Source organism: Cheilinus undulatus, linkage group 18 (genome assembly GCF_018320785.1).
Source record: "Cheilinus undulatus linkage group 18, ASM1832078v1, whole genome shotgun sequence".
NCBI lineage: Eukaryota > Metazoa > Chordata > Actinopteri > Labriformes > Labridae > Cheilinus > Cheilinus undulatus.
In genome coordinates this window covers 27,259,493-27,284,099 of record NC_054882.1, presented here as the reverse complement: position 1 = coordinate 27,284,099, position 24,607 = coordinate 27,259,493, and the positions used below count along the sequence as shown (strand labels likewise).

Here is a 24,607-nt window from a genome sequence, read left to right as displayed (position 1 = left end):
ATATGGATACCACAGCTTAACTTTACAATGGACCATGGTTTTGCTGACCTCCATGGGCCCCCAGTTTGGCAGGGCCCCAGAAAACTCTCCCATTTATCCCCCTTTATGGACAGTGTTGTCTGCACACGACTATTCCAAATTGTATATGGCTGTGTTCAACCACCCTCAGGTACAGTGGGGGTCCCCGGTCTCTGGCACCTTTATTTTGGGGGTCACAGGCTGAAATGGTTGACAACCACTGACCTAGAGTACAGTGAAAGTAAATCTTGACCAATCAGAATGTCAGTGGGTAGAGTTTTTACCCGGGATCCTGCTATTAAAACCCTGTGAGGTTCCTAGTTCCTGGTTAAAGTTCCTGTAGTTGAAAAGCACCTTGAGGTGGTAGGAAGGAGGACTGAGAAAAAAGAGCCATGCTGTATAAGCTTAATGAAGGGAAGCTTTGCTCTCATAGGCTGTAAACCTCTTATATCCTTATCACACATATAAGCTTGGTTACTATGTGCATTTGTTGTGCAGTGTTTCAGGACCGACCAGAGATCCCCCCCACTCAGGCCCAGGCTCAGGCCAGGAACATCCCCCCTGACGAGTACTCCTATACTGCTTCTATCCTGAGACTGCTGCGAAACAAACCCTTCATGCTCCTGGTGGTCAGCTATGGTGAGTCTCCTCCTGTTGTCTTTAATATGTTTGTAGAATACTTTTCATCAAAGACCACTGCTGTTTATTTTATTCTTCTAATGGTGCATTTCCACTAAGTGGTCCAGTTTGGCTCAGCACAGTTTGGTACAGTAAACCCTGATCATGCTTGAATTTCTGCAGCTAATGTCCATCTAGCCTCATGCATAGAGCAGTATTTCTGCTTCCAAATGACCCCTCCATTGGTACCATTAAGGCTTTTTAAAATGTCTTTTAAATAACAGCATAAAGGGACAAACAGAAACTCACACTGACTGCATAAAAGAGCTGGCTCTTAGAACCAGCTTGGTTGCAAAAAACACATATCATTGTGTTGCCACTTGTCATCTTGAATTGAGTTGTCATTCAAATCTAAGCTGTACTAGTTTTTGACCAATCAGCAGACTGCAGTCAGTCTTGTTCCACTCTATAGGGTCAGATAGATATTCTTGGTGTCCCAACAAAAGACTGCCAAAAAGTAGAGTGCTGCCACTTTGTCGAAACACAGGTTAATTATTTTAATATTTAAGGCTTTAAATAGTGTGTAAATACCTCAAATGAGCTCTAAGTGACATTGTTTGTTTTTCCAACATTTATAACCTGATCTTAAAGTCATGATGACCCTTCACATAAGAAAGCATTAAAACTTCATATTTGAGAAGCTTGAACTAACACTCGTTAGCTAATTTTTCTTCCCCATTCTTTCTCAATAGCCAAGCTAAGCTAATACTTGTGTTGTTTTGTATTACTGTAACTTAAAGTCTAAAGATTGGCCTTGAGTTTTAATCTAATAAGGTCTGGCTTAACATCCGAGCAGTAGCAAAACTGTTACAGGTGACTCACAGTCATCTAGGTTCCTTACGTGACTGTCATTTATTCTCATTTTCCAAGAAATCTCCAAATATAGTGAACTGTAGGTTCATGCAAAAGTCATGTGAAAACATTAAGATGTAGGAGGAGATTTCGTGTCATAACAGAGTCTTTGTTACATCACTGTAACATGCAGGGCATACAGGATTCTGTGCAGTGGGTAGTGTTTTCTAAAGGAGCTGAGCTGAGTTGAATGACCCAGAAGTAAAGAGCAGCCACAGTAAGAGCTGGTCTAAAAGCTAAGGAAAGGTGCTTCAGTGCTCCTTCTTTTCTTCCTTAGCACAGCAGACTCTGTATTATCATTTACACAAGGAAGGGGCATAATGCTGTCGTACTTCTCTTTGCAGCTGCAACATTTAAATCAAAGCTCCATTAAAGGTACTTACAGAACTGATTTTTGACATAACAGGAGACTTTCAAAAATGACTTCACACTGATCTTTCATCATACCTCTTTTATCAAAGAGCCAAGTCAAAAATAAATAAATAAAGTTATAATTATTATATAAAAGCTTGATTTAATGTCACCCTCTGTGGGTGCTAGTGTCTCCAGAATGGCTTCACATAAACTGATAATTTATTATATTTAATCTAAATAAATAATTTGGGAACTAATAATACATCAAGAAAAGAACAGGGGCTAAAATGTTTAAATCACACAGTCATTGATAGAACAGCATTTTACCATGTAAATACAATCAAATGTTGTAAATAAAGAAGACGGTTTTCTTTGGTTCCCCCAGACAAAGTGAAGTGTTCAGGTAAAGATAGAGGGGTCATTTTATGGCTACTTAACATATTCTTTATTCATTTTAATCTTTGTTGTCTCTGATTAGATGCCTACAATCATGTTTCTGTAAACTCTGAGTTAATCAGCTGTTGTGGCTGATATGAGGATGTGTCATCTGAACACATGGACATTTATGTGTAACAGTGATCTAAAGGTCTGTTGAGTTGTATCATTTCTTTGCTCAAAGGTCATTTTCGAATGACGTGATGGGAATGATTGCAATTGTAAATAAATACCACAAAAATGTGTCACCGTGTGAAGTGAACCTTTGGCCCTTCTGTCTTGAGGGATGGCTCTACAGTGAAGAAGTGTTGCCCCCTTCCTGATTTCTCATGTTTTTGTGTATCTGTCATACAACATGCCTCCCCCCATTAAATAATGAATTATCAATTTCTCTAGCCACACCCAGGCCTGATTACTGCCAGACCTGCTGAATCAAGAAATCCCTTACATAGAACCTGTCTGACAAAATGAAATAGGCTTAAAGATCTCAAAAACAGCACATCATTCTAAAAAAATTCAAGAACAGATGAGAAACAAAGTCACTGACATCTTTCAGTCTGGAAAGAGATAAAATCCCTTTCTAAGGCTCTGGGATTCCAGCGAACCACTATAAGAGCTATTATCCACAAATGTAGAAAACTTTGAATGAAAATTTTCAGGCATTTTCATGGAAATTTATGAAATGTATTTGTAATTTTTAGAAATTTGATTTGAACTTTTTGTGAGAATTTTTTTTTATATTTGAGGTATTTTCATGGAAATCTGGAAAAAACAGCACAGTTTGTGGGAATTTGATTGGGACTTTTTGGGGGAAGGGGGGGTCTTTTGAAATTTTCAAAAATTGTGATGGAAATTCTTTTATGTATTTTGGAGGGTTTGGTTGAAACTTTTGGGGGAAATTTGCTTTAAATTTTTTAGGGTAATTTGATGGAAATTTCTGGAGAATTAGTTCAATGCTTTTAGAAAATGTTTGGAAATTTTAAGCCATTTTCATGGAAATGTGTGAAATTGATTTTAAATTTTTGGGAAACTGATTTGATCTTCTGGGGGGAATTTGCTTTGAATATTAGGTACTTTCATGGTAAGTTGTTGTGGCAAACCAGTATCTTCCAGCTTGACTTGGAGGGTTTATTGTTTTAAGTCATAGAAGTATTGACTGACACTAGTTTTCAAAGGATTGCTTAAGATCCTACATGAAGCTTCTCCTTTTTCTACCGTCTCTCTCATTTTGTGTTTGTTGTCTACAGGGCTGAACGTTGGCTGCTTCTATGCCGTTTCCACGCTTTTGAATCGGATGATCATTGAACACTATCCTGTAAGTCCCAGTGTATCTTTGCCTTATATGTGCCTGAACTCTCTATACCCATTCCCTTCTATCCCTCTCTACTGCCCCTACCCTTCCTTCCTGTCTTGTAGTGTCAATAGTCCAAGCAATTAGATGTTTGTTTGGTCTCCTTTGACACTGAAAAATATAAAGCTTCACAGTAGATGACCCTGACACAGTTCACAGGGCTCTGGGATTCTTGGTTGTTACGGCTAAGAGCCTCCAAGACAAGATAACTGCAGGTACTCAGCAATCTTTATGTAAGTGGTCTGCAAAGCTCTTAATGCCCATTTTTTTCCTTTCAGGGAGAAGAGGTGAATGCTGGGAGAATCGGTCTGACTATAGTCATTGCTGGCATGGTGGGGTCCCTCATATGTGGCATTTGGCTGGACAAGACCAAAACCTACAAGTAAGATGTTAATACCATTTTTTTTTCATCACAGTTTGATGGGCAAAAGGGATGCTAAAATGTGCTGAAAAGGGCAAAATCATGTATTTATTTAAAGGGAAACTCAGCAAACCTCCCTGTGAATTTTACACTCTTTTACTGATACTAGCTATAATAGATATTTGGTGATTAAAAACTCTGACTAAAAAGGTTTGGTTTTCACCAAGGAAATTAAACAAGACTCAAATGTTCATGCTGGACTGTTGGACAGTCATAATCTATGATATTTCTACACTGTAGGTATTATCAGTAAAAACACAAGAAGAGACTGGACAAAACTGGGTATATTTTTCTTTCAGTATACTAGCCATAGTTCACTGTATGGTCAGGGGCCAGGCTAATTACTGGTGTGCTTGTTTACTTTTCACTTGAACCAGGCACATCAGGATCAAACATCTTACCTGCTGAAGGTGTTTTTTATTCCCTGTTTCTTGTCTTTAGTCCTAGATTATTAAAAGAAGCGAGTAGTGGCTTTGTCTCTCTCAAAGCAGAAACTGTTAAATTTTTTAATAATTATGAAGCTTAATTTTATAGCGTTAGAAGTGTTTTTCATGATTGAAATTTGGCCTAGTGATCCATAATGTAGTCGCCTGACATACGACAAACCTAAAATACAGATTTTTTTTATCACTTTACAGGGACTTCAATGGAAAGCTGTGATGTGGGCTGTTTTTTAAGGCATATATTAACCTACATTGTTGTTTTCACTGCAGTATAAGTTATTAAACATTTGCATCATTCCTCCACCAATTTTCTGTCAGGGTGTCCACATTAAAACAATGTTAGGGTTATTACAGCTGAATTTCTTGTGTAAAGGCATGGATGCTGGGAGCAAACCGTGGGCTGTCTTGCATGTGATTCAGACGATAGTGAGCTTTATCTGATTTTTAAAGTACATTTATAGGATTTGTGTCATTATGTTCATCCTTGTGTATAAAAGTTGTAGGCTTACCCGGCTCCTCCTTTCACATGTATTATTTTATTTATTTAACCCCTATTTAACCAGGAAACCTACCTGACATTTCACCTGAGTTTCAGACAAACAAAGAGCAGGCATACACAGCAGACATGATGGAAACTAGGGCTGCAAGCAGCACTGAATGGGCTCTCGCACCTTCGCGCGCGTCAAGGTGCATGTGGGATTGGGGGCATGGTTGTAAACAAAAGCCAGCTGCAGGGATGCCAGCCAGAAACTGAACTATCAAATAGGCATCAATTTGTGGTTTTTTTTCGAGACAACATATTAGTCACTGCTGATGAGATTAACTGCAAAGATTTGGTTGGTGTGTTTTGCAGGCATGTTTAACCATAATAGACTTAGACTCGGGTGCCTAACTCAGCTGCATCAAGTGAGATGCATCATTAATTCATTTAGGAAACCAGACTAACTAATCTAAAGCTCTTGGTGTCAGAATGGATGAATTTGTCAGAATATTTTTAAAAATTAGATAAAAATAAACACAGATAGAATGATAAAGCTGCTTGGGCAGCTAGCATGTCAAGGTGTCAAATGTTAACTTCTTTAAGTTGAACCTGTGATAACATTTTGAGTTATGGTCAGCACTTAGTCACAGTGTCAGCATTGCTGATTGATCTGCTTGGATGTATTTTAAATGACCCGTTCACAGTGAGATGTCCAAGCGAATCAGAGCTTTTGTTCAATGTGGGCATGAATGAGAATCCAACAGAGCTGCGTTTAAGATCTGATGTTGCTCTCTGCTTATCTGTACTGACAGGCTTTTCTCTACGAGCCACATCTCAGGCTTTGTGCCTCACTATTTCACATGGAAAATAAAAATAAGTATCTGATCATGGATGCTATCTCTTATGTTGTGCCTTTCAGTACTTTTCCCACTCATTTTCAGTATTTTATTGAGTGATAGATGTCGGGTACAGTGCTTCTGCTGAACTAGAATGAAAGCTACTGTGACTGGTGGAAAAATTTCCATCCTCAGATTCTTTTCATGCCATTTGGATGCTTCACTGTTAAAGCATACAGGCCCACATCTATGATGTTGACCTTCACACTCCTATTGTCCCATTTCGGAAAGTTCAAGGACTCTGTTATTGGAATGAAAATGTTTTGTAGCATTATTTTACGCATGGTTGTACACCACACAGTTTCACAAGAGAGAGCCTGTTTTTGCAGGCAGCCTTTATAATGACAAGGGGGTATTTTTGATGCTGAAGAATGAGGGAACCAGCTGGAAAACAGCCTATGTTAAGCAGACTAAATACTTTGAATATTTAATGTATTCAGTCCCGTAAAGATAGAATTTTCTTTTTTTTTTAGCTTTTATATCTAGTTGAGTTTGACTAGTGAAATAAAGCACTTTGATGAGGAATGGAGTTACTGAGGACTGAGCCTGTAATCAAAGTTTTCTTCCAAACTGGGCTTAGAGTTTAAGTTAGGCCAAAGAAGATGTAATATTTGATGAAAATCTTAAGCTGCTTGGCGACCAAATAACTTCTATAATATAATAATACAGGAGGTTTTTCTTGCTCTGATCAGCTTTACCGGGTAGTAGTAAACGAGCCTTGTAACAAGATTAAGACTTTAATATTAAGATCAAATCAGATTAAACTGAATTTCTAATAGACTATTCAGAGTTACTAAAGTATTGAAGTACACACAAACACAGCTGGCTAAGCAGTTATAAATCTTTTAGACCATTTCATAAATTTTCTTCTTCTGTCTCCTCAGACAAACCACCTTGGGCATTTACCTCCTCTCTCTGATCGGGATGCTGGTCTACGCCTTCACCCTCAACCTGGGTCACTTGTGGTTGGTGTTCGTCATGGCTGGACTTTTAGGGTAGGTCAATGGTTATATTCTTGTAAACATCACAACCAGGTCTTGAACATTATTGGGTAAAAAAATATGGTTAAACTAAAACTAGGATGGTGGGGCCACTTTCATATGTCTCACCTTGAGGATAGTAAAGTTAGTACAACCAATCTTATGATGGTTAAGATATGCTTCGTGATTGGGTATGTTTAAACAGCTAGTTAATAGCTGACAGGCCAAATGCCAATCATTTTAAGGATTTCGGGGAGGAAAATCAGATTTCAGGGGGCCCTGGTCGGCTCTAAAACACTCTTGGTGCTGCTATTAGCCCCCATAATCCATCAGGGCATTACAAATCTAAATATTATTATCATTTTGGTTGCCAATATGGTTTCCATTTACAGTGTCATCTTGATTAAGCCACAACACCTCAAATCAATACATTTTTCTTGTTAAAATGTTTGTTTACAGAATTAGCATGGTAGCACTGCCTTGTTGAAATGTTGGCCATATTTCATATTATGGTTAGAGGTTGCAGCGGGCCAATCAAAAATGGGCCGCAGGCCACATTTGGTCCACGGGCCATAGTTTGGACACCCCTACTCTATGAGGTTTACTTTTGCCACACTTTTGAATAAGCAGTGTAACCTGACATGCCAGATAGACTGTTTTATATTTCCGTTGCATGGGAATTATTTCTACAGATTTCTACAAAGTAATGTCAATTAAATAAAAATATGTAAAGTAAGTGACTGCATAAATATTCACCCCTTCGAGTCAGTATTTAGCAGATGCACCTTTGACTGCAATCACAGCACTGAGTCTGTGTGGACAGGTCTCAGTCCGGCTTGTACATCTGAACACTGCAATTTTACTCCATTCTTCTTTGCAAAACTGCCCAAACTCTGTCAGGTTGCATGGGAATCAGCCACAAATTCTCTATTGGATTGAGGTTTGGCCTTTGACTCAGTCACTCCAGAACATTCACCTTGTTGTCTTTAAACAATTTCTGTGTAGTTTTAGCTGTATGCTTCAGCTCATTATCTTGCTGGAAAAGAAATCTTCTCCCAAGTCGTAGTTCTCTTGCAGACTGAATAAGATTGTCCTCCAGGATTATCCTGTATTCTGCATTCCCATAAAACTTTGACTGATGAAGAACCCAGACAACAGTTGTTTTATGCAGAGTCTCTCTAGGCCAGAAGTATCCATTCCTTAACTTGTACTTTCCAATAACATTTTCTCCAAGTTGTCTGGAGTGTTCTTTTGTCTTCATGGTGTAATGGTAGCTAGGAATGCTGATAAACCAGTGACTTGACCTTTCAGATACAGGTGCCTTTATATTACAATCACTTAAGACACATTCACTGCACTTCACTTAAACAATAATTAATATTGAAGTGGGTCTGGGAAACCTTACTCTGATATTTACGTTTGAAATCATGTAAAATCTGGTCATTCTAATCTACAGGTCTTGATTTGTAGCCCTTCAAGTTGATAATATTAGTGGGAGGCCTCATCTGTGGGTTCAGTTCCACCACCAAGACTCAAAAGAGACACCTTATTGTGGCACACGTATGAAGAGACAGTTTACATGTTGAATCTTAAGTTTGGAATAAACCTTGTCTCTAACATTTGATCTCCACAGGTCCTCTGACTTTAAATGTTCATGTTTCTTTCAGATATTAGCACAGCTTGTCAAAGTGAAAATATTCTCATTCCCCAGTCTACATGCCATGTCTTTACAATTTTGCTATTTCTGGTAAGCTGATTAAGCTCGGAGCTGGTTTCCATGGCAAATCCTCCGTCTGGTTTTTATTCCCTAAAACCCAGACAGGATGTATTATACAGCAATAACATACACATGGCCTACTTGTACATCTATTGAGCTGGCTTTCTTTTCCTCTTTTGTGATAAAAACGGCTGCAGAATGGACTTTTGTTTGAGCTGTAATTTAATCCTCAGTGTCTGTCTGTCTGTCTGCAGCTTCTTCATGACAGGGTATCTCCCTCTGGGCTTTGAGTTTGCAGTAGAGCTCACCTATCCAGAATCAGAAGGAACGTCATCAGGACTCCTCAACTGTTCAGCTCAGGTTAGCATTATCAGCACTTTTTAAGGCGTTGAAACATGGAGTGGACAAAGGACAAGTTTGCCTGCCTCTCATTTCAGATCTTTGGAATCGTTTTCACCATTGCCCAGGGGAAGATTATCGATGCATGGGGCACTTTGGCAGGAAACATCTTCCTTTGCATCTTTCTGCTAATAGGATCAGTAATGACAGGTGAGATTTAAACCTTTTCTCAGCATGCTTTCTTTAACAAAATACTAAAAACAGCGAGTGTTGATCTAATGTCAGCAGCTTTTGACATCAAGGATGTGACATCAAAGGCATTAAGTAAGTCCTTCCCTATCTTAAAGGTCGTGCAAACGAAGAAACAAAAACCTTTTCATTGTGTGAATAATCTTTAAGTTACACGTTCAGTCTCAACGTTTAAAAGGGTAACAGTGCACCCTAGTGGATAATTGTAGAATCTGCATTTATCTGCTCCAACCTTGACTTTTTTCAATGTTATATTGCAGTCTGATGCTACATTTGTTTAAATTCATCTTTACTCTCTAATCCACACCCAGTACCCCATCAAGACAAAGTGAAAGTATAATTTTAGACATTATTGTTCCTTTACTAAAAATGTAAAAAACTAAAATACCACATTTACATACGAATCCAGACTCTTTGCAACAACTCTTTAAATGTTTAAAATTTTCCTCCCATTTCTCAGTCGTTACTGAGATGTTGCTACACCTTGATTGGAGTCCAAATGTGATAAATTTAATTGATTGGGCATGACTTGAGTCCTAGAAGGCCTCACAGCTGACAATGCATATCAGCACAAAAACCATGCCATGAGGTCAGAGAAACTGCCTGCAGACTGAGACAAGATTGTTGCAAGGCACAGATTTGGGGAAGGCTACAAAAAAATTCTGCTGCACTGAGGGCTCCCAAGAGCATGGTGGCCTCCATAATTCTCAAATAGAAGACTGGCACAAGCAAGAGCTGGCTACCCAGCCAAACTGAGCGATCAGGGAGAAGGGCCTTAGTAAGAGAGGTGACCAAGAACCTGATGTTAACTCTAAGCTCCAGAAATCCTGTGTGGAGATGGGATAAAGTTCCAGATGGCCAGCCATTACTGCTGCCCTCTTCTGAACTGGACTTTATTGCAGAGTGGCTAGACAGAAGCCTCTCCTCAGTGCAAAGCATGTAAAAGCCAGTTTGGAGTTTGCAAAAAAGTACCTAAAGGACTCTCAGAATGTGAGAAACAAGATTCTCTTGTCTGTTGAAAGTAAGATTGAACTGTATGGCCTAATTTCTAAATGTTATGTCTGGAGGAAACCAGGCACCCCTCATAACCTGCCCAATATCATCCTAACAGTGAAACATGATGGAAGCATCATGCTGTGGGGGTGTTTTTCAACAGCAAGGACTGGGAGGCTGGTCAGGATTGAGAGAAGAACTGAATGGAGCAGTGCAGAGATATCCTCAATGAAAACCTGTTCCTTTGCAGTCAAGACAACACAGCAGCGACTTAGGGCCAACTCTGTGAATGTCCTAGAGTGGCCCAGCCAGAGCCATCTGTAACCCTATCTAACATCTCTTGAGAGACCTGAAAATGGCTGTGCACCAACAGTCCACATCCAACCCATATTAATTCCATCATCTCATTTATGTATTTGCAACATATATTATCTACTATTGGCACTAAGCATATCATTAAATCTGCCCATTTGTGTTTCATTTGGAGCAGCACTAAATCTACTTTTGAACCAAGTATTTCTCCTGGGTGTCCGGTGTGCAGTGGTTTATATTGTTTATTTGATCCCTGCAGTCCTATGTCCTTAAATGGGCATAAAGGGGCATCTCTATATGCTTATTAGGAAAAACATGCACAAGCTTCCAGCCTACGAGCACACTGCATTCATCAGTTTTAGGAAAACAGGTGAGCAACACTATGAGTCATGAATCTGACTATGTTTTCTCTATATTAAGAACAAATTTAGGAAAAATCTTAAAAAGATAAAGGTGAATGAGGCCCATAGACTTTTTTCCAGTAACTTTTTGGCGCACATTCACAACCAAAGCAGCTCCATGACCCACTTTTGTGCTCTGACCCACCAGTTAAGAACGTCTGTAATACTCTTACATAATACCTGCAACTCAACACCATTAACACAAAATTAGCTGCATCATGTTGTAGCATAACTCTGAAAACCATTTTGTCAAATGGGTTGCTAAGTCACTGAGCTAGGTCACTACTGTAACGCCACTTAAATCATGGTGTAAGTTGATTATTAAATGTACAGAACTGTTAACATTATTCTGTTTCTTCTGACAAACACCAAATGTCCACCTGCTTTCAGTCAAATGTTTTCATTTACTAAAACCCATCAAAGCTCCAGCAGATCGCTGTTCATCATGAGTCTGGTTCTGCTCAATGTTTCTGCCTTTTAAGAGGAACTTTTTCTTTGCTAATGTAACTTTGCTAACTGTTGCTCAGTGCCATGCTAGTGGATTAATGTTTGGTCTTTGTAAATTATGTAATACAGTGTCCAGTCTAGATCTGTGTCTTGAGATGGCATTGGTAAAGACTTGGAGACTGACTGATCTCATCGTGTCCTACACAGGATTCATCAAATCTGACCTCAGACGACAGAAGGCCAACATGCAGGTTGAGGTGCAGACAGCGAGCGTAAGTACATGTGCTTGTGCACAACAAGAAGTCAGAGGTGGGATCTTCACATCTCTGTGCAGAGGGAATGTGTGAGATGCCGCCCTGTCTCTGGGCTGACTGCCGACTCCTCACACTGAAGCATGCACGCCATGGGGGGAATGCAGGGGTGGCACTACTGCACGGGTTGAAACTTTCCCTTTTAAACTCACTAAAATCCTCCTCTCCTCTCACGCTGTTTGCACAGTTCTGCTCTGTCTGACAGCTCTGCAACTGGTTCTAACTGCATGTTAACAACCATTTTCTGTCATAGGGAAGGCTAATAAGACATGCACATCCATCAGTGGGTGCTGGATCTAAAATATAAAGAAGCAAAAAGGTCAAACACCTGATAATTTTGCAGGTTTACAAGCATGTTTGGGGCTTCCTGGTTTGTGGACCTTTTTGCTTCTGACAGTCATATTCTGTTAAACCAAATCCTGTTTAGCATGAAGAGTTTTGTTATATTTTCATTTTGGTGCAGTCGCCAGCTGTCACACAGATCAGTTCTCTGTCACAAGCCACTGAAAATAAGATAACAACAAAACACAAACCACTGATAATAAAAAACACAACTTTAATGCCCTCTATCTGGGATATGCATCATTAAAACAGTTCTTATGAGTGGCTCATGTCTACGGTATGTTGCATGTCTCAGATTTGATTTTGTGATGCCAAAAACATGAAGTGGTATCCAGCTGCTCAGTAACACCTTTAAAATTTCACTTCATGATGGACAAGCTCTTACTACATGTTGCATCTTCTGCAGCTCATTTGTTGCCTTGTTTGAGACAAGCTCTTTTCATAAGCTTATGATTCTGATAACAAAAAGGCAGCTGAATCGTGTAAACTAACCAAGACAACCACCACCACCTTACCTGTGTTACTACTGAGACAGTTCTGTGTAATGTAATGGATTACTATCAGGTGATCAAAAACAGTGCATATCAGCTTCCACTAACTTATTAGTTTTTTGGCCTTTTTGCTGCCTGATGAGTTGACAGAAACCATACCAGTGCATGCAGCAGGCAGCAGAGCTTTGGTGCACAGGGTTTGGTGGAGGTAGGCTGGTGGTGGAGATGATATTTGATCATGAGGTGGCCCCTGAGGTGGTGCCTCAGAGGTGTGACACCCAAGTTATCGTTCCAGCCTACAGGCTCCGTGTCGTCGGTGCAGGACTACGGGGCAACAGCGTGCAGCAGCCCCTGGCAACGGCAGTCATGACACAAACCCACAACCTCATTAAACCAAAACACACACCTGCAAAGGTAGGGGCACACACGCTGTGCAGCAGTCACACTATACAGCACGCACACACTCAATGGGCAAGGGTAACGTCAACCACGAAATAAACATTTTCATCTTTTTAAAGAGTAATTACACCCTCAGAGCATTTTTTTCAGCGGAGTATTAGAGTTATAGTTGTGGGTAGTGTAGTTGTTCTCCCTCAGATTGTGAACAGGACTGATAATGTATGAACTTAAGTCTTCAGCAGTGGTAGTTTACCTTGGACTTTTATGACATTGTGATGGTGTTTATGAAGTACAAAGCTGAAACTCTGAGGGCTGGTTACTCTCTAATACCAAAGAACCTGTTGTTACTGTTGTTGATGGTTAAAACCATGCTGTGTTTGTCTATAAACAGCTTTAAGTAATTCTTTACAGTATATTTAACTTAATTTAATAATCACCTGTTGAATTTTGAGGTTTACCTGCTTCTACTGTGGTTTTTAATTATGCATAGTGGATCTCAAGTCCTAGAAAAATAAATCATATTAAAGCTCATGTGAGACACTTTCTGTTTTTGTGTTTCCTGATGAAAAATATCCTGTTGTCCTGTGAGTTTTTGCCATGAAACATATAATCAATAGCTGTTAAAGCATTAACTCGTTTTAGACACCTACCTCACAGCAGTAATCAAAGGCATGACAAAACAAAACAAAAAATGAAAAGAACTTTTAAATCTTGGAGCTCATGGTCTTGTTTGCTCTTAGAATTCCTAAAAAGTAGCCAGGATAAATGTCTGCCTGTTTTATAACCAGCTTTAAAATCCTCACAGAAGCTTTAAAGATCAAATCAGTTATACTTAAAACAGTCCAAGCAGGTTTTAAAAAACATTTTTCACAACCCTTTTAAAAAGGGTTATACATTTCATCATCATCATCATCATCATTATTATTATTATTATTATTATTATTATTATTATTACCACATGTATTATTTCATAATAACAACAATGACTATAATTATTATTATCTTCATTATTGACATTATTATTAGCAGGAGTCTTATAAATATTATTAGTTATTTAACATAATTAACATTATAATTATTGTTATTGTTTCATTATTATTATTATTATTATGCTTATTATTATTATCATTATTATCACTTTTATTATTTCATAATCTAATAATAAAAACAACTTTTCTTCTTCTACTTCTATAACTATTTTTATCATTATTATTATTTCTTTAACATCATTATTATGATTATCATAATTTTTATATATATATATACACACACAGAGAGATAGATAGATAATATTATGATCATGATTATTATCTGTATTACCATAGTTATTATAATTATGTTTATTATTATTACATTCATTGTTATTATTATTACATTTATTATTATTCCGTAATAATAATATAACAACTTATTGTTATTATTATTTTAATTATTATTATGCTCTAGACCTGCCCTCTTTAGGAAGCATCCTAGATCATTCAACATTTCATTGACTTTAATTCTATGTTACTGTTTTTCACTTTTATACACCTGTTTTAAATCTTTTAATCTTTTCACTAAAGCTCCTGTGTGAAGTTTTTACCTGGACAAGAAACGGACTTAGATTTACCTCTGAATGACCTTCAAAAGCAAACAACCATCAGCAACAAGATTTAAACATCTGTACAGTTGTTCTGATGCTTGAAAACACTGCTGTTGTGTAGGTGTATGTAAAATTATTTACATTACACAGGCAAAACATCCTTTGTTTACATTTTAACAGCAAACGTTTCACCTAAGAATATTCTACCGTGTACAAGACAAGATCAGCAAAAAGATGTAACCATTTTGTTGACAGGGGGTGCAAGAATTGAAGCTAAAAGAGTTTGTGACAGGAGCTTTGAAAACATTAATTTGTTTGATGGTGTCACTGTATTTGTTTTTTTCTGTCTTTTGTCCTTTTATAGACAAAAACAGCTGATGTAGAGGGAGGCACCTCACCATCTGTAATCCTGAATGAGAAGAAGCTTTGAGGACTACCTCTGCACTGATAAAATCATCAGAAACACTGACATACAAACACGCGCACAAGAGGAAGCTGCCATGAAGAGTGAGACTGAGTTCATACTGAGCAGCAATCTGTGAGGCTTTCTAGTACTGTACAATACATCGCTTTGGCTTCAACACCAGAGAGATGGACTGATATCCCAAGCGCATCTTAACACATCCAAAAGCAAGCACAAACCAATCATGCACAAGGGGAACACACTCAGAACTACATTTATTTTAAAACAACATGTTTAGTAAAAGTTAGTGTTATTATTTTTATTTAATGTGTTTCACATTTTTAGTGCAGTGCAGCTGTTTTTATTGTCACTCCACAATCACAACGCTCTTGGACTTCTTAGTCTGTTTTTTCCACTCTCCCTCTGTTCATCATCATTATTATTATTATTATTATTAATATAGAGTTAAGGACTCTAATAAGCAATATTCACACTGTTAGTGCTTCCTCATCGTGGACCAATATTCTGTGTAGCTGTACTGTCTTTGCATTGCTTCAATGAAATGCAGACTGTGATGTGTTTTCCTACCATGGTTTTCATGCTCAGGATCACATGGAAGTTTTACCTTTGATACTGCTGATAATAAATAGGATTGATGCTGTGCATCGGATCACACTTTGGAGGATCAGTTTGTCAGGAACTGAATGAGAAAATCTGAAAGTTACCTGGATCAACACACACCATTAAGCATATCAGAATAGCAGAAAACATGATTGAAAGATCAGGCAGATCATGCTTGGATCATCATTTTGCACATTATGTTTTTATGTGTAATCTGTTTAGGTGGTGAAGTTGTTACTGAGAAATGTACTTCATACTGTGTTCATGTTGATGTATTATGGTTAGTTCCTGTTTTTAATGATTTTTATGTGATTTTAAAAGGTTCTCGTTCTTTAACTGGCATCTTAAGGACATTTTTGCTGCGCTGTAAAGACTTGTACACCCTTTGAGTTAACAAATAACTCGCTATAGTGATCTTTCTTCATACTGCTAACAGTGTGGTGTTTTTATTGCTTGTTACTAAAGTAACAAAGTAATATTAAAAAATAAATAAATAAAAGCAAGTCTCAAATGGAGACTGTTTTGCTTCAAATGACATAAGCTAAGCAAGAAAACTATTGTTGTATATTTCAGTGCAAAACAAGATATTAAAGTCCCTGTGAAGTGAAATCCAAACTTTGTCTTAACACTTTAGATATGTTGGAATAAGGTTGCTGTAAATATATAAAAACAATGAGATCTAAATGTGATTGATTTTTTTTTTTATTTAGACTGTTATAAAGCTGATCACCTCTTTCCTGGCTTGGTTTAATTTGAGCTAAAATCTGAGCCCGACATCACCAGTCTTGATGGGGAATTGCCTGGTCCGTACCACTGTGAGTTAAACTTCCTGAATCTGTCAGCTACGGTGGCCTACAGGCTATTAAACGTGTAGTAACAGAGAGATTTGTGCCAGAAAACAGTAAATTTAATCCCAACTTCTGTCTTTTGCGCTGGCAAAGAGCCAAGCAGCTGTGCTCTGATCAGAAGCTTTTTTTTTTTTTTTTTTTTTTTGAGAGGATCATATTTGTTGTGAGTGGGCATGGCTTCAGATCATTCAACCGACACGCCCACACCCCAATTTTTCATGATTTGAAGTTAATTTGATAAATTTAGAGATTTTTTTTCATGTCTTAAATTTAGCCAGGTGGTCAAATTACAACAGTGGCCTATCATACAACAAACTAAAAATAAAGATTTTTAAATCACTTTACAGGGACTTTAAAATAGCAGAATTGGCCAATTTTTTTAATGCTTTTCTGTTGGTCATAAGCCGAGTCACCATAGTTCAAGAAGTGATATTTTTAAATGTAAGCTGCGCATAAAACATGACAGAACCTTCTTCATGCACTGGTAATAAATGCAAACGAAATCACAGTTTTAAAACCTTTTATAGAATAATTGTGCATAATTTCATTTTAAAGGGTGTAAAATTTTCACAGCACAGAACAAACATGAAGAATAACTGCTGACCAATGTGTTTGTGAGCCTTTGTAATAAAGAGCATAGTTTTATACTGTAAATTTTTCTGAGTTCTTAATAAAATCAAGACTAAATGTAAAGTATTGAAAGTGGACATCTGGTGTCACAAATCAAACACTTCCAAACCCCACTGTCAGAACTGCAACTCCAAAAGTTTAAAATCAGACTGACTTGAAACTACAGGCATCAACATAAACAGATGAAGATCTTTTATAATGGACTTTTAACCTTAACAATTGTTATTTTATTACAGGCGTATGTAAAAACTGTTTGTAGCAGCAAAATATCAGCTTAGAAAACATTAACTACAGCCCAGATAGAAATATATAAAGTCTTTAAAAGAAGTAATAGTCATTTAAATCCATATCTGATGTTCTTCAAGGCAACAAGCAGCGATTCAAATAGACCCACAAGTGTCCTGTGGTAATCATGGCCATCGGTTCAGTGGACCAGAGGAAAATCAGACGACCTAGATTCAGTTACGCTTCTTCTGTCGAGCTCCAACTTCCTCCTGTGACTCTGGAAAACACTGGAATCCAATCAGCATTCCTATGACAGAGAAACCTGCAGAAACAAAGAGGAATGTCATTAAGATTTTTAAAGATGTATTGATGTGGCTTAAAATTTCTTTACTCACTCGCTACAATGAGAGGTGCCATGACGCCTATCGTCAGAGGTGCAGTTTTGTAGATGAATGCTTCAGACAGAAAGTGGCCTAACGCCAGCACAAACGTCCATAATGTGATGTGATACAGCCTGCAGGAGTGAAAAAGAGTAAGAACATATTCATTCTGCCAACAGAAACACAGTTAGAGAAGTGAGGAGCTGTCTTACGTTCTGTTCTGGATATCAATGGCACAGGCACAGCGGATGATTGATGACAGCAGCGTCCAAATGCCGAATGTTCGAGCTTGGAGACCGTTTACTGATGACGTGAAAAGACACTGAAGATTAGACTCTAGACTCTCAGTAACACACATGCATCAATAGTATTGTTAGCCTGACTACATACATTAATGAATGGTCTTTAAATCTCCTTTACTCATGATGATAATGATTTCTTCAGGTGAGTCTGCACTTAAAGGGACAAGACAAACAACTGACCAATTTACCAAGAGTAATCATGGTTACATCATCATCTCTTCATCACAATTGTGGACCTTCAAATAAAGCAAAGCAATTATCTGACTTCAACAGAATTAAAAACATGCAAACAGTGGTAGTTGATTGTAAAACCACATATTGTACATCAGGTCTAATTGTTTAACCCTGTAATAATCCAAGGGCCCACCCACAGGCCAGCAGTTTTTTTAAACTATTCAGTTATTTACAAAATGTAAAAATAACATGTTATACACTGCCAAAAAGCTCTGATTCTCAGCATTCCAACCATGTTAACCATTTCAGGATAAAAACTTCACAGCAGCCTGACCAATTAATTAATTGGTCAGGCTTAAAACAAACAAAAAGTTAATGATATAAGTGACACAGCTCACCACTGGAAGCTTTATTGATAATAATGTCTTTTCTACAGGGAGCACTATATAGAAATAAAATCTGCCAACCTCAATCCTTTTTGGAGTCTCCAGTTCCTCATAAGAACAGTTGAAATTCCTTATTTTCTGTTTTATTATTATAAACTTTGGACCTGAAGTAGCCAAGGCTTCATGTTTTCGTCCAGTTGTATTATCAATACCTGTAGCAGCTACACTGAGTCTGACTGACTGGGAAGACACTTCAGAGTGGTACCTTGACTTTCTGTTCAAAAATGTATCAGATCAAAACCACATGCATTAATGCATTAGAGATGCACCGATTGTAAAAAATTAGGGCTGATAACAAAAATTAAAAAGACAATTTAGCCAATTGCATATACTAATGTTTTTTTGTCACTTCTTTTGATGTAAAACACCCACAATACCAGAATTTTTTCCAGTGTTTGACCATGAAAACAAATAAGTTTGTCGAGCATATTATTTCTTCTGCCCAGTACAAAATCTGTTATTTAAGTCAGCAGTAGGGCTGAACAATTTGCAAAAATAATCCAATTGGGATAACCCCCCCCCCCAATTATTTGCGATTACAATTTAATATAAAATTATTTTTAAGTACCTTATTTTGTATATTATTTAAAAAAAAACAAGCAATAAATCATTATATATTATAACCAACACAAAATTAGATACATTTATTGAAAAAATATCAAATTGTGATTATTTTGGCTCGTAATGCAAATTTGATATCAGTTGCTATATTTAAGGGGATTATCATTTTCAGTTAATACTGTTTTGATTTAAAAAAATTAAAAAAAAATCAAGAATGAAAGAAGGATTTTTGTAAACTATTCTAAAAAACCCACGAATATTTGTATTATATGTATTAATAATTAATTTTCAACTAATTGTCCTGTCATAGAGCAGGTAGGTGTGCTAGATGCCAGCACATTGATATGACACAACAGGTAAATATTAGTTACTGATATCTTACGATGATGCCGGTATTTGTAAAAACGGCCAATTTCATGCAAGACCAATGTTAGAACAATGCATCGGTGCATCCCTAGCTGCAACACTAAAATAACTACCCTCGTCTACAGGGTATTTGCTGATGCTTTACTAAGTATTTCTACACTGTTTAACAAAGTATCAAAGTAGTTAGTTTGAACTTTGTAGTCATCAAAATGACAGTTTACAAACAGTGAGAAAACATTTAACTAAATTAACTTAACACTTTACCAAATTAATTTATATCTTGTTTCTTTAAGTGCATACTTATGTATGAAGAAATGATTAACTTTATGAGTCATGATGATTCAAAACCTTAGTGAATGCATTAATGCTTGAATTCATGCATGATATACTATTAATACATATGAATTTCTAGTACTGATACTTCATCACAAATTCATTTTAACAAGCATAAATTCATAAACATTCATTGATAATTTGTAGACCTTTAACTGAAGCAATGCCAAAGAAAAAATGTTGATATGATTCTTAACATGTCAAGCTGTCACGTCCTGTAAAATATGGCCAGCAAAACTTGTTTTTCTTACCAAACTCAGGCGTGCCTGTGTAGAGCTTCTCTGACAGAAAACTGTGATCTCTGAAACTCTGCACAGTGTTTCCCATCGCGATGACGGACACCATGACCAACCAGCTCCGCAGGACGTTCAGAAAGCGGCTCATCTTCTCTCACGTTGGGACGTTTTACACGGACTGTGGACGCACCTGTCAGAGAGGACGGGACAGGGTGGTCAGTGCAGGAAATACAATTACAGACTGAAGGTCTATGCAAGTGCAGCTGGAATAACAAAGATAATTTCACTGTGTCACATATAACAACACTGCTAGCAAACGATACTGAAGCAATGACACAAACGCAATAACATGACGGCTAGCGTTGCTATAACCTAGTTAGTACAACCAACGAGAGAATTTTGTTAAAATAACATGGATTTTCGTTAATTTACCTTTCAGTATCAGTCGAATTGAAGAGCGAACATGCCTCAATGATAAAAAATGGAAAACTTAAATGCAAAAGAATTGAATGGGACTCTGGCCAGCCAAGTACGATGTTAAATTCACAAAATGTAAATATGTCAATCTTGGAGTGATGCTCTGACCAATGGCAGGGAAGAAGAAATGGCTCCATCAAGTCGTGCCATTTATGTGATTGGCCAGTATTGGCCTTAGGTTCCGCCCATTTTCTACGTAAGCCAATAGTTTTAAAGAATCCAGTCACCTGTCGACTGTAAACTAGGTTGCGTTCAACCAAAGAGAACATGTGGGGTGAGATAGTACACTGTAATGACTTATGCCTTTGTTTAACATGCACTGATGGAAGCTTACTGAGCTATTTGATTAAAACGAAATTAAACTTGTTTTACCTGTAACAAAATGTAGCTATAAGTGAACACCAACAACATTTTTAAAAGCGTTTTATTTTATTTTGGTGACAAATTAGACTGTATTTGTAATAGCTGTCTTAATTCATAGACTGTTTTAGTCAAATGAATGGCTAAATATTACAATTCAGTGGCTAATAGTGACAGCTATGTAATCGTATACCTTTTACTCATGATACCGAATTTAGTTATTGTTATTTTGCTATTTTAATTGGAGTTAATTAATTAATTCGAATTAATCTGAAGCTTTTCTGGGGCTCATTCAGATACAGCATTACACATAAAGCCGTTATGACTTTTGTCCACATTAACGTTAGCCTTGGTCAGTTTATTTTAGGCTACCTTTAAACCATAATTAAATAAACTATGTTATTTAATCAAAGAGAATATATGTGCTATCACCATTCGAAAACCGCCCTAAACCCCGCCATAGGGATGTAGTAAATAGTTTGGTTATGTGAGCAGATAAATACTGGCCGCGAGTGCGCATGCTCCCTTCTCTGTTGCTACTCAGTTGTTGTAGTTACCAGGAAGATTAACCGCGATGATCAACTGGCCCTGGTGACAGACGCTAGCTAGTTAGCAGTTAGCATGCTCTCAGATATAAAGGCAAGTCGACGCTTGTGTTTATTCATAAAATGTCACTAAATAGACGCGTTAGCTTCCTATACCCAGTGTAACATGTGAGTAACCCATGTTCAGTCTCATGTAGCTAACGTTTGTAAGGCGGGCTGTCTGTCGAGGTTAACGTCTTGTGTGTACCGTAACGTCACCTCGATTGGAAATACCGTTAATTCATTAACGTTAACAAGCACGGGCAGCTATGAAGGAGCTGTTGTCGGCGTGTTCGCAGAACATAAAAGGATGTTTCTTGGACTTTTTTTTAGCGAGGTTTAATGACGAGGTTATTAATGTTTTATTTTGCATGACTGGGCGTTAAACTGAGCAGTGCTGTTCATTGACTGTTGTCTTTTTGCAGTTGGAGGAGATAGGTGCCATGCTGGAAAAGCTTAGACAAGATATCCCAGGGAGATTTCACCGGGCAGCTCGTTCACTTTTACTGTGAAGATGCCAGCTGTAACCCGGGATAAGGAGGACTCGGAATCCTCCTCAGAGGACGAGCAAGAGTGAGTGTTTGCACCACAGTTTTTTTTTCAGCTGTTCGGAGTTTGTTTGTTTACTGCACCGTGACATAATACCGTCTTTACCTACTGTGAAAGATGAAACATTTCATCCTCTAGCATCATCACTGTCTCATACTCTTCAAGTTTAAGAACATCTTTAAGGGGCTGCTGTGTTAGGCATCTAAATGTGTTCCCTCTTGTTCTCTTGCTCTTCCCTTGTTATGTTAGAATTTTTATGGGCTTTTATGCCTTCATTTGGATTGGACGGCAGATGTCAGAGTCAGAAAAAAGGGAAACAATATTTGAGAAACACTGTATCTCCAATACTGTAAGAAAACTCACTCTGGTAAAAGCCTCACCACATATGCACATTTGCACTACTAAATCTATTAAATGTACCTTATTCACTGAGGTTGAATGCCTAATCTCAAATGCATAATTGCACAAATTGACTCAACCTTTGTGTTGTGTGCCTGTGTGTGTCACACCAAGCATGGAGAAGAGAAAGAAGAGCCCAGAATTGTCTGAGGGTATAAGAAGCAAAATTGTGGAAAAATATGAACAATCTCAAGGTTACAAGACCATCTCTGGAGAACTTGAAATTCCTTTGTCCACTGTGCGTAATATAATCAAAAAGTTTATAACCCATGGGACTGTGGCTAATCTCCCTGGACGTAGACAGAGGAGAAAACTTGACAAAAGAATGCAACGCAGAATAGTTGGAATGGTGGATAAACATCCTCAGTCAACTTTCACACAATTTCAGGCTGTCCTGCAGACTCAGGGTGCAAAAGTGTCAGCTCGGACCATACGTGGTCATCTAAATGACATGAAGCACTATGGCAGGAGACCGAGGAGAACCCCACTGCTGACAAAGAGACATAAAAAAGCCAGACTGGAGTTTGCAAAAATGTACCTGAGTAAGCCTCAATCCTTCTGGGTGAACATTTTGTGGACAGATGAGACTAAGGTAGAGCTTTTTGGAAAAGCATGTCATTCTACTGTTTACAGAAAACAGAATGAGGCCTACAAAGAAAGAACACAGTACCTACAGTCAAACATGGTGGAGGCTCAAAGATGTGGGGTTGTTTTGCTGCCTCTGGCACTGGGTGCCTTGACTGTGTGCAAGGAATCATGAGATCTGGAGACTATCAAAGATTCTGGGCCACAATGTAGGGCCTAGTGTCAGAAAGTTGGGTCTGCGTTAGAGGTCATGGTTGTTCCAGCAGAACAATGACCTGAAACACACCGCAAAAAGCACCAAGAAATGGTTTGAGACAAAGCACTAGAGAGTTCTGAAGTGGCCAGCAATGAGTCCGGATCTAAATGCCATTGAACACCTTTGGACAGATCTCAAAACTACTGTTGCAAGAAGGCATCCTTCAAATCTGAGAGGTCTGGAGCAGTTTGTTAAATAAGAGTGGTCCAGAATTCCAGTTGAGAGGTGTAAGAAGCTTGTTGATGGTTATAGGAAGCGATTGGTTTCAGTTATTTTTTTCCCAAGGGTGTGCAACCAAATTTTAAGTTGAGGGTGCCAATAATTTTGTCCGGCCCATTTTTTGAGTTTTGAGTAAAATTATGTGAATTTTGTCTTTTTTCTTTAGATTTTTTGTGTTGTTCCAATGCACATAAAGGAAATAAACATGAGTATACCAAAAACATTTGTAATTGCAACAATTTCTGGGAGAAATGGTGCATTTTCTGGGAAAATTCCAGGGGTGCCACTTTCGTCCATGACTGTAGGAGATACCCTGAGCCCTGCTGCATAATTTATACAAAGATACATTTAGACAAAATGAATCCCCCAGGTAGGTTTCATTTTGCATAATTGATGAGATTTTTAACTGAATGGACAGAATGAGCATCCACATCATAACAGCAGTTGGTATGTTATCTTGTGCTTGCCAGCGCCTGCTAATTCCCTCTTAAGCTAAACTTAGTCATACCTTGCTGAGAGCTTCTGTGCCTACTATTGGGCTATTTTCCATTTCCCAAATTAGGTTGGATTTCTTAGTGTCAAGGTCTGACTTTCAGGTGACCAGTGCTGTTTTTACTGGAGTGGCTGTTAGTGTAAGCTTTGAAATACTAACATACTAAATAACAGAGTTCACTTTAACATGATTCGCATCAACAGGCATTACTAAAGTATGTACAACCAACTATATAGCATAACAGACTTAAACATGGGGTCCATACATATAATGATTTACATATGTAAGAGCTTGTTTATACAATAAAACAAAGAGTGCACAATATTGAATTTTTGTTGCTATTTAATATGCCAATATTTTAGCTGGTCCTGACATTGACACCTATGGTAATATATAAACAGTTTTTAGTGTGTATAACGCCAAGTCTGTACCACAATAGAAGTTACTTTTTACTCTTATTGTAACAGTCTATTTGTTTTTGAAACAGACCTAAAATGAAACAAAAACATTTAATTCTACAATCAAATCACCAAGCAGTTCATCTCAGTACAGTCTAGTGTTAGCTGATCTCTCTGTCTTCACTGAAAGTTAAAATCCAGCTACATGCTGTGTTTTAGTTCATTGTGAGTTAAATTTTTCAAATCTATCTGCCACAGTGGCCTTCAGGT

The 24,607-nt window shown here is 37.8% G+C and overlaps 3 protein-coding genes across 9 annotated transcripts in view; 2 read left to right on the top strand and 1 right to left on the bottom strand.

The window, feature by feature from the left end:
• flvcr2a (FLVCR heme transporter 2a) overlaps nucleotides 1-15,852 on the top strand; it is a 36,965-nt gene extending 21,113 nt beyond the window's left edge. For 3 of the 4 annotated variants that reach the window (XM_041812671.1, XM_041812669.1, XM_041812670.1), the window contains exons 4-12: nucleotides 517-657; nucleotides 3,585-3,652; nucleotides 3,967-4,070; nucleotides 6,814-6,924; nucleotides 8,881-8,986; nucleotides 9,064-9,175; nucleotides 11,575-11,639; nucleotides 12,807-12,925; nucleotides 14,857-15,852. In XM_041812671.1, coding sequence (XP_041668605.1) covers nucleotides 517-657; nucleotides 3,585-3,652; nucleotides 3,967-4,070; nucleotides 6,814-6,924; nucleotides 8,881-8,986; nucleotides 9,064-9,175; nucleotides 11,575-11,639; nucleotides 12,807-12,881 — 782 coding nt within the window. In that variant the 3' untranslated portion in view covers nucleotides 12,882-12,925; nucleotides 14,857-15,852. The remainder of the gene's footprint in view (nucleotides 1-516; nucleotides 658-3,584; nucleotides 3,653-3,966; nucleotides 4,071-6,813; nucleotides 6,925-8,880; nucleotides 8,987-9,063; nucleotides 9,176-11,574; nucleotides 11,640-12,806; nucleotides 12,926-14,856) is intronic. The other variant, XM_041812672.1, reaches the window with a different exon arrangement.
• A 134-nt stretch (nucleotides 15,853-15,986) lies between these two features.
• erg28 (ergosterol biosynthesis 28 homolog) lies at nucleotides 15,987-20,572 on the bottom strand. The gene is made up of 5 exons (XM_041812673.1): nucleotides 20,450-20,572; nucleotides 20,033-20,207; nucleotides 17,812-17,902; nucleotides 17,615-17,733; nucleotides 15,987-17,541 (listed from the first exon to the last, which is right to left on the bottom strand). The coding sequence occupies exons 2-5, from the start codon at nucleotides 20,163-20,165 to the stop codon at nucleotides 17,453-17,455; spliced, it is 432 nt and encodes a 143-aa protein (XP_041668607.1). The 5' UTR covers nucleotides 20,166-20,207; nucleotides 20,450-20,572; the 3' UTR covers nucleotides 15,987-17,452.
• Nucleotides 20,573-21,393: 821 nt separating this feature from the next.
• ttll5 (tubulin tyrosine ligase-like family, member 5) overlaps nucleotides 21,394-24,607 on the top strand; it is an 86,691-nt gene continuing 83,477 nt past the window's right edge. For 3 of the 4 annotated variants that reach the window (XM_041812257.1, XM_041812256.1, XM_041812254.1), the window contains exons 1-2: nucleotides 21,463-21,567; nucleotides 21,864-22,011. In XM_041812257.1, the coding sequence (XP_041668191.1) occupies nucleotides 21,953-22,011 (59 nt within the window). In that variant the 5' untranslated portion in view covers nucleotides 21,463-21,567; nucleotides 21,864-21,952. Of the gene's footprint in view, nucleotides 21,568-21,863; nucleotides 22,012-24,607 lie in introns of all 4 variants that reach the window. The other variant, XM_041812255.1, reaches the window with a different exon arrangement.

Bases quoted from the DNA above. Each gene is read 5' to 3' on its own strand.
- erg28 (XM_041812673.1), bottom strand. From the start codon at position 20,165: ATGAGCCGCTTTCTGAACGTCCTGCGGAGCTGGTTGGTCATGGTGTCC. The intron at 17,903-20,032 runs GTAAGAAAAACA...TCACGTCATCAG, and splicing joins CACAGGCACGCCTGAGTTTG to TAAACGGTCTCCAAGCTCGA. The intron at 17,734-17,811 runs GTAAGACAGCTC...TCACTCCTGCAG, and splicing joins ATTGATATCCAGAACAGAAC to GCTGTATCACATCACATTAT.